Source organism: Cyprinodon variegatus, unplaced genomic scaffold, assembly GCF_000732505.1.
Source record: "Cyprinodon variegatus isolate N-32 unplaced genomic scaffold, C_variegatus-1.0 Scaffold335, whole genome shotgun sequence".
In the NCBI taxonomy this organism is placed as follows: domain Eukaryota; kingdom Metazoa; phylum Chordata; class Actinopteri; order Cyprinodontiformes; family Cyprinodontidae; genus Cyprinodon; species Cyprinodon variegatus.
In genome coordinates, this window is record NW_015150788.1 from 97,795 (window position 1) to 107,136 (window position 9,342).

A 9,342-nucleotide genomic window follows, 5' to 3' on the forward strand; every position below is an offset into this window, starting at 1 on the left:
AATTTTTTATAATGGATAAGGGTTTTGTTATGTTACGTGATGGAAAGGTTTCTTAATTATGCAGGACAGATTTTGTTTTGGTAGTGCATGTGTTTGCATGACACTGTGGAGGGTGGGAGCAGAAAGAAAAGTTTGCCCAAAAAACCTATTTACACAAGAGGCACCGCTGTCTCTAACAAACATCTGCTTTGTTAAACATGGGATTAGCAGTTAGTCTATGCTTCAGTGTTTAAAAACTTGGAGCTACCTGGGTTAGTTCTGATCCAAGGTCGGGATGACTCCACACTAACGCATAGAAACCAGTTTCCAAGAGGAACTTTAGTTTAAGAACTGCGCTATGTTATGTGAAATATTTAACTTTGGTGCTAATAAATAAATAAAGAGCACTGGCACACTAATATTCTATTGCTTTATCCCATCAGATGCATTGTAAAGAAGTGAACTTTGAAATAGGCAAAAAAAACAAAGAAAAAAAGAAACAAAAAAAAAAGCTGTGGATAAGATCTGACAAAAATAAGAGTTAAAAGATAAACATTTTAAAATAACTACAAGGTTGAAAAGGTATTGAAGTTTTACTTTAAGGAAAATGCCTGGATTGTCTTTTGAGACGTTTGAGCTCCGCTGCAGGAAATCTGTCATAATGTCTCATTTTTAATGTCTCTTACAAAACAGTCAACATTAAATTCCAGCACAGATAGTTTTGCAAGAATCTGCACTGTGAATTCCTTTTGTTGAGTAAAAAAAACACAGATGTATTAAATTAGTACCTCGCTTTGCATTTCTGTTCATTGTGAATGACAACTATGAACAATTGCTGCACTATCCACAGAAGAGCCTTTAAGCTAAGCTCTTTTTAAATGTTTAAGGGTACATGGCGGCCTGGCGGGGGTCTTAAAGTGAGAGGATGTGGGCAGCTAAGAGCTCTACGGGGATCGAACTTCTGAGCAAGGAAGGGAACGAGACCACAGGATTCTTTGAAAACAGGAGATCTCAGGGGGCTTCAGAGGTGCGCTTTAGGCGCCGTGAAGCTCTGAAGCCTTTGTTGGTCTCTGTCGCTACGCTTTAACAAGAAGCAGAGAGCTCTGCTGCTCCACTATTCACTTTCTACTCCATGCAGACAACAAAATGTCAGTTCATCTGCTGGTTTAACTCCTTTATTGTTGTATTGCCTCTGAGAATATCAACGTTATTTGTTGCTGGTAAAGATTCTCAGTCATCCAGGTCATAGTCATTCCAAAACTCCCATCCAGGAAGCTTTGTCAACTCAAAAATGAATTCAAAAACATTTTTTAATTAAAAAAGGTCCTGGACATGAAGTGAAACATCTTCAAAACTTGGAAACAGAGTCCAATTTTTTTTACTTTTTTGGAACATTATTTGTTCCAAAATATTAAAAGTTAGCATTCCAAGAGTTTTAAGAACTTTAAAAGTCATCTTAAAAGATATAGTAGAGGATGTTCTTTTTCCGGGTGGATCATAAAAATAAGTGGTCCTCCTAATTGTCAATCATTCTGTTGATAAGTTTACGTAAGGCCGTCCTACATGCTCGTCCCATTAACTATCTTTTTCCGCACTTTTTATCTGTGGTGAGCTACGGTTTCAGACTGTCATTGAAGCTCACCTTTCTCACCACGTTTCTTTGAAAATGGCTGAGGGTCGTAAGAGAAAAAGTGTATGAGAAGAATAGAAAGGCCTCATATGAAACAAGACCAGAGTGTTTTTGGGAAATTCTTCCACGTAATGGCGTACATTGAAAGCACGGGTCCCACAGCTTCCCACTGATACCTCGGTTGCAAAGTTTCCACTTGACCGGTAAAGTTTTTGCATGTGATTTGGTGTAATCCATTTCACATCACTGCTAGTAAAATGAGGAGAAATGGGCTTTTGCATGCTCTTGCACACGTTTAATAGGTGTTCCCTCTCTGAAGCTGGTACAGGGTTGTGCATGTGCACTTTTTTTATCTGGACAGAGCAGGTATTTTCAAAAATACAGGAAGATCCTCCACTACACCTTTAAGGTTGATATTTTATCTTCACTGTTAAATGAAAAGCAGGTGAAGAATGCATATGCTTTTCAAGAAATAAAGTGAATTTGTTTTCAGAGGTTTCATTAAAAAATACATCTTCTTTAATGGGCTGACATCTCTCTTCTGACAAATTCTGACTACACCATCTTTGGTTTCCATCAGTTCTGAGCCACAATCATCAAGATTAAATCAAATCTATGAGCAATGCGTCTAAATAATTTAAATACAGAAGTTTAAACGGTTATAGAAAAGTTGAGTGGGATAAAAAAGCTGTAGTAGGAAAAGGTGAAAAGATGACAGAATTGGTGGCATTGAGAGGGTTTGTTCAGTTTATGGAAGATTCATCAAGCAACTTAGTGCAGCCGTCTGTGCCTCAAGAAGAGTTTCACTTCCTGAAGGAACTACACTCACCAGCCACTTTATTAGGTACACCTGTCCAACTGCTTATTAACACTTAATTTCTAAGCAGCCAATCACATGGCGGCAACTCAGTGCATTTAGGCATGTAGACATGGTCAAGACAATCTCCTGCAGTTCAAACCGAGCATCAGTATGGGGAAGAAAGGTGATTTGAGTGACTTTGAACGTGGCATGATTGTTGGTGCCAGAAGGGCTGGTCTGAGTATTTCAGAAACTGCTGATCTACTGGGATTTTCACGCACAACCATCTCTAGGGTTTACAGAGAATGGTCCGAAAAAGAAAAAACATCCAGTGAGCGGCAGTTCTGTGGTCGGAAATGCCTTGTTGATGCCAGAGGTCAGAGGAGAATGGCCAGACTGGTTCGAGCTGATAGAAGGGCAACAGTGACTCAAATAACCACCCGTTACAACCAAGGTGGGCAGAAGAGAATCTCTGAATGCACAGTACGTCGAACTTTGAGGCAGATGGGCTACAGCAGCAGAAGACCACACCGGGTGCCACTCCTTTCAGCTAAGAACAGGAAACTGAGGCTACAATTTGCACAAGCTCATCGAAATTGGACAATAGAAGATTGGAAAAACGTTGCCTGGTCTGATGAGTCTCGATTTCTGCTGCGACATTCGGATGGTAGGGTCAGAATTTGGCGTCTACAACATGAAAGCATGGATCCATCCTGCCTTGTATCAACGGTTCAGGCTGGTGGTGGTGGTGTCATGGTGTGGGGAATATTTTCTTGGCACTCTTTGGGCCCCTTGGTACCAATTGAGCATCGTTGCAACACCACAGCCTACCTGAGTATTGTTGCTGACCATGTCCATCCCTTTATGACCACAATGTACCCAACTTCTGATGGCTACTTTCAGCAGGATAATGCGGCATGTCATAAAGCTGGAATCATCTCAGACTGGTTTCTTGAACATGACAATGAGTTCACTGTACTCAAATTGCCTCCACAATCACCAGATCTCAATCCAATAGAGCATCTTTGGGATGTGGTGGAACGGGAGATTCGCATCATGGATGTGCAGCTGACAAATCTGCAGCAACTGTGTGATGCCATCATGTCAATATGGACCAAACTCCCTGAGGAATGCTTCCAGCACCTTGTTGAATCTATGCACCGAAGAATTGAGGCAGTTCTGAAGGTAAAAGGGGGTCCCACCCATTACTAGCATGGGGTACCTAATAAAGTGGCCGGTGAGTGTATTTACATCTTAGGTGCCATTTCAATTGACCAAAAAAAAATCCTGAAAAAGAAAACTTGAGCACAAGTTTTTATTTAGGGAATTCTATCAAGCTCTCAAACCTGTGGATTAGATTAAATAAAAAAATCTCTGAACTTCTGTGAGAAAGAACAATGTCGTTTTTTTTAATGAAACAGTAAATGCATTTGTCTTCCAGCTCCTTGGCAGTACAGTTACCTTATTTGAACTCATCACATGGTGTTTTGTACATATACACTCTGAGGTTTGTGAAGAGCTGTTCCTGTTTTAACCTTTGCACCTGTATGACCCCAAACATTGTGTGTGCAAATACATCCGCATAACATGAGGATGCAAGCTGTTCACTGTGGAGTAAGGACATACCTCAGCACTCAGTTTTCCTTTTCTTTCTCACATTTTATGTGGTGCAATATGTCAGGATTTACTTGAATGTATTTAGCAAATGTGAGTTTGAATGTGTTTGCTAGTGTCCGTCAGCGTTCCTTCGGTGTTAAGTGAAAACATAGAAACACCTCCAAAGGAAAACAATCAGTAAGGTATTGAAGAACTTTTATTTCCTTTACTGAGGCTGTGACTGAAGCTCAACACTGCCAACCTGAGGGGACTCCAGGTTCTACACTCTTTTACAGTTTTGATTGGTGAAATATTAATCAAAAGAATATGAAGTGTTTCAAATTATGATTACATCAGCATGACTAGCAAAATAAAAACAATTGTAAACCTTTCAGGAGCATGCAATAAATTACAGGTAATGAGTGATTATTAACAGTACACATTGCACCTCTACTAACACTGATCTAAGGAAAACCATTCATTCCTTACAAATACAGCTAGCCAGCTAGCTTATTACATCTTTAGGATATTTTTTAATGCTGCTAATAATTATAAAGTCATACAGCTCTTTTATATTAATTCAAACGGTATATTACACAAACATGACCGTAGTATAAGTTAATAAGACTTGTTAGTGTTCATTTAACAGCCCAGAATGGAGTCATCCCACAACTTCTCCTCCTCTGTCCTACTGTCTTTAATCCTCTTTTTCTCTTTTCTGGCTTTGGTTGACTTAGTATGTTCACTCTTGCTCCGTGAATGTAGTCTTTCAGTGGGGACTCCTTCTTGGTCAACTTCAAAGTCCTCCTGCTGAAATGTCTTCTGTTTTTGTGTCCGCTTACGGTGACTTTTGAGCTTTTTCCCCCTCAGCTCCTCCCATGACTCCTCACCTCTCCTTTCTTCTGAGTCATGACCCGTCTCCATCCTCCGTCTCTTTCTCCTCCTTTCCTCTGTGTTTAAATCTTCATCTCCTTCACGTTCTCCGTCCTTTTGGTGTCTTTTTGTTTTCCTCCCCTTTCTTGTCCTCCGTTCACATTCATCACTATCACTAGCGCCACAGCTACGATCAGAATAGGTTGAGGAGGAACAAGTGGAGGAAGTAGAGAGTTGTCTTTGGTGTTCTCCATCTGTGGGCCAACTGGCGAACTGTGTGGAACCTGGGCAGGGGAGGACAGGAGGGGGGAAGTTGTAGGGCCAGCCAAAGGGAGGCCATGATGGGACTGGATAGAAAGGAAACCATGTTCCTGGGATAGGCTGAAGAGGAGGGGGGAAAGGTTGAGGTAAGTTAGGAAAAGGAACAGGTGTTCCTGTCAAATCACACTGATTTGACTCTTCATGCAACACCACTTTGTCTTCTTCTTCATCTTTGTTCTGTGCTTCTTCATCAGGGAGAACCTGACTGGTCTTAGGGGTGATTCCTCGGGCCTTCTGCACTTGGATGTAATCTGCCAGTTCATCTGCGAATGTGCCAAAGACCTTTGACTGAGATTTAAGAACGTCTTTCAGCTTCCCCTCCCTGATCAACAACAAAGAAACAAAGGTCAGGTTCATTTTCTGTGACGTGAATATGCACCACATTACAGCAGAATATCAAATAAATATTATGTAGACAGAGAACTACTGTATCAACCTACTTTTAGGGATTTTAGATAAAACACAACATGAAATGTAAAATATTGACGTGGACTGAAAATTAGGACATTTTGTATTTTGTGGGAGATAAGTGATGAAGTGATAAGTGATGAAACACCAGCTGAGGGATCCTGACATCAGATGAGGCCCTTGAGGTGCCGAAAACAAAGATTCAATCTCCTAAACTCAGAGGATTTATTTAGATTTTCACGTTTATTCTCACGGGGTGGAAATAAGTTTCCTCCTGAGAATATAGTGATGACAACAAAAAAATAAAAGACAAAAGAGATTTTATTTCCCTTTGGGATTAATAAAGTATTTTTGAATTGAACTTAATTTAATAATTCTTAAATTATCAGTTCGTCATGCAAGCCTTTTGGGCACTGTGTAAATTACCACATTAAACTAGTTTGTTTGTGATAACAAGGCTCAGCAATATTGCTGGCAGGGAACCTCTGCCTCGGTGTAATGGTGTTGGCGGCTTCTAAAAGGTTTTCCTCCATGACTGCTCAGAATTTAGCTTCCATCATCCTCCCATCATTTACAGTGAGGAAATCAAGTATTTAAGCAACGTGCCATTTTGCAAGTTCCCCCACTTAGAACTCATGGAGGGGTCTGAAATTGTCATCGTAGGTGCATGTCTACTGTGAGAGATGTGATCTAAAAAGAAAATCCAGAAATCACAATGTATGATTTTTTTACTTATCCATCCTATAGTATTATTGGATCATTATCGTTAATAGACTGATTGATTCATTCACCAATCCAGACCTCTGAATCTTATGTGGCAAGTATGGAAAATGTTATTACGGACTGATTTAAGTTAGGAAACATAAAAGTTGCAGAATTTGATAAAAAAAAACAAAAAAAAACAACCTGAAGTAAACTGCTCCGATCTCTAAAATCTACATCTTAGAGCAGCTCAACATAAAACAACATAGTTTTCTTTTCCAGGAGTTGTCAATCTTGTGAGTCAGTGAGTTGATGTAATCCACTGGGTTTGATTAGACAGAAAACTTGCTTTTAAGAAGTTTGAACAATAAACTGAACTTGTTTAGACGTTGGCTAACCAGGATAAAATGGAATGTGTTTTAATTATCTAGAATCTGCTAACCTGATTGGATACTTTGTATGTCTTTTTTAAATGATACTTTAAAAATAAACCAAAAACAAAATAAATTTTGAACTTACCTGATCTGGTGTTTGTTTCCCTGCATGTGAGTCTGGTACACTTTCACAGAGTTGAATGACACATTGCAGATATTGCACATTAAAAGGCTTTCTGGCAACAAAAAGTGTGAAGGCAACAGTAGATTATAATACAATACAGTAGGATCTAATGCACCTTTTATTTCCTTTTGTGATCAATATCAAATGCCCTGTGATACCTGGCTGCACATCCTTTCCAAGGTTTTTGAGGAGCTTCTGTTGGGCTATTCGTCTCTGGTGTTTAAGTCCATTGTAGTGCTGCAGGGCCATCTCAGGCCTGTTAAAAGAGGCAGCGCAAAGGGCACAGTACTTTTCAGGATCTTTAATATCAACCTCTGACAAAGAGGAGACTGAGGCATCCGGGATGTTTGAGGTCCCTGTCGGATCAGGATCAATGTCCAGGTCACGCTGCTGAAACGAATTCTGCTCACAGTTTAACAGATCGGGGGTGATACTTTGCTCAGTTTGGACAGCTGTGCCTTTTTCTGAATTCAGTAGAAAAAAGTTCAGGTTAATTTGCAAATTTAATTCTGAAATAAAATAAAAGAAGAAAAGAAACAGAAACCACTTGCCTGTTTTTGGCAGACTTTTTTTACGCAGATTTTTTGCATGGATTTTGCCTTCGTAGTGGGACTTTGCGACTATGTGTGAATTAAACACAATGTTGCACAGATCACAGAAACGGTTTTTATCACGGACCATGTTCTGTGGGAGAAACCCAGCAGCCAGGAGACAAGACTGTGTTATCTGACAGAAACAATACTAAAAGTACAACAAAGATGACAAATAATAGATCTGCAATTACTTGGTTCCCTCTAAACATGACATTTAATTTGTTTCACATTCTGTAGCATTTCAGGCACAAACTTCATTGTACACTGAATATTTGAAACTAATATGGAATGAGTGACACATAGGAAGACAAGGATTCTACAACATTTTACAAAAGATGGAAAAAAAATCAACCAACAGAGGGCTCAGTTTGAAGTAAATCAATATTTTATATTTGGGCTGCAGCTCATTTCTTTTTGTAATTTAATAATCTGTCAAATATTTTGAAGAGTAATTGAACTGGATAAAAAAAATTTTGTTTATTCTTAATATATTCTATTCAACTGAGCAAATGGGTAAAAAAAACTGTTTATGTAAATTCAAATAACGCAGCGTATCTTTAGTAGACAATTATTTCTGAAGCAAAGGACGTATCTGATTCTAAGCTCAAATGTTCAGCCTTTGGTTAAATTAAAGTGCCTAAACTTATCTGTTTGCTGTTTTGCATTCTGGATTTTAAAAGTTCTCTTTTTGACAACAAAGAAACATGTTATCTGAATACAATTGAAAGCTTACAGTGTACCTAAGTAGATATACTATCTTTGTATTTTTTTTCCCACACAAATAAAAAACTTCAAACAAATATGGTGAACAGAACCAGACCCTCCTCTAAGTGCACTGCAGGAGGGACAGTTCTTACATCTAAGCAGGATCGTGGTGCTTTCAAAGTCTTTTACAATTTGCAGTGCAGACACTCTGGTCATGTAGATTTAAACTGCAGCTTAAGTTCAGGTGTGATTTTAGAGGCAGTTTTGGCCTATTTTGTACCGAGTAGATTTCTGTTTTAGCAAATGGATTTTTTATTGAGTCCATTTACTCTATTTAGCTAAAATTATTATTCATATACTCAATTAGTTGACGATTATTCAATAATGGATCATTTCTGACAATGTTGGGCTTACATGTTCTCTTGCGTTTAGGTCAACCTAGCATGGGGGCCAGTTAATAGCAGGCTTTTAGCTAACAATGCGTATTGGCCATTTACTAAAAATATAAAAATTGTACACCCTGTTTTTGGGATGTATGGCTTTGGCATGCCCCGTTTTTTCCCCTGGAAACTTCGCTCAAATGTTCAAAACTTCACCAGCAGCAGCTGCTGGAGTTGGAAAAATTTTATTTTTGCTCCTCGATGTGCCACATCTATCAGAGAAGCAGATCTGCGAGCTGGCAGGGAGATGGACACAGCACTGGTGAGAGCTCTGATTGATCATGTCTTCCTTATGGAATTTCCCCCTCTAGCCAAGCACACACAGTTTCCATAATAAGGACAAATGTAGTGTTATAACAAAAAGTTAGCTGCATTTCACCTCAAAATAAAGGAAATAGCATTTCAGAGAGTCTAAGTTTCAAAATTTTCCAGGGGAGGATACCCCCAGACCACCCTGTGCTTAGCAAAGCCTAAAGATGTGGTACACCAAGGTGTACAACCTATGAAATAGTCCTAGCTAAAAGCCTGGTTAATGGTATCAAATATTTAATCTTCTAGGAATTGCCTGCATACTTAAGTCACAATACTACTACAATAGTCCAGAAGTTTAAATGACTACAATGTCATTATTGTTGTTGTTCCTGTACGCTGATTAAATAGTGCTGCTTTAAAGCTACAGTGTGTAATAATTACAGGGATATAAAGTCAGAAATGTAATATATTATACATAACTATGTT

The 9,342-nt window shown here is 39.0% G+C and overlaps 1 protein-coding gene across 1 annotated transcript in view; it reads right to left on the reverse strand.

Annotated features, from left to right (window-relative positions):
- Nucleotides 1–3,796: 3,796 nt before the first annotated feature.
- The window catches only part of krcc1 (lysine-rich coiled-coil 1), an 11,548-nt gene continuing 6,002 nt past the window's right edge, over nucleotides 3,797–9,342 (reverse strand). Inside the window, exons 4-7 of the mRNA XM_015385316.1 lie at nucleotides 7,418–7,550; nucleotides 7,025–7,330; nucleotides 6,828–6,918; nucleotides 3,797–5,520 (exon numbers count right to left, since the gene is read on the reverse strand). Coding sequence (XP_015240802.1) covers nucleotides 4,647–5,520; nucleotides 6,828–6,918; nucleotides 7,025–7,330; nucleotides 7,418–7,550 — 1,404 coding nt within the window. The 3' untranslated portion in view covers nucleotides 3,797–4,646. The remainder of the gene's footprint in view (nucleotides 5,521–6,827; nucleotides 6,919–7,024; nucleotides 7,331–7,417; nucleotides 7,551–9,342) is intronic.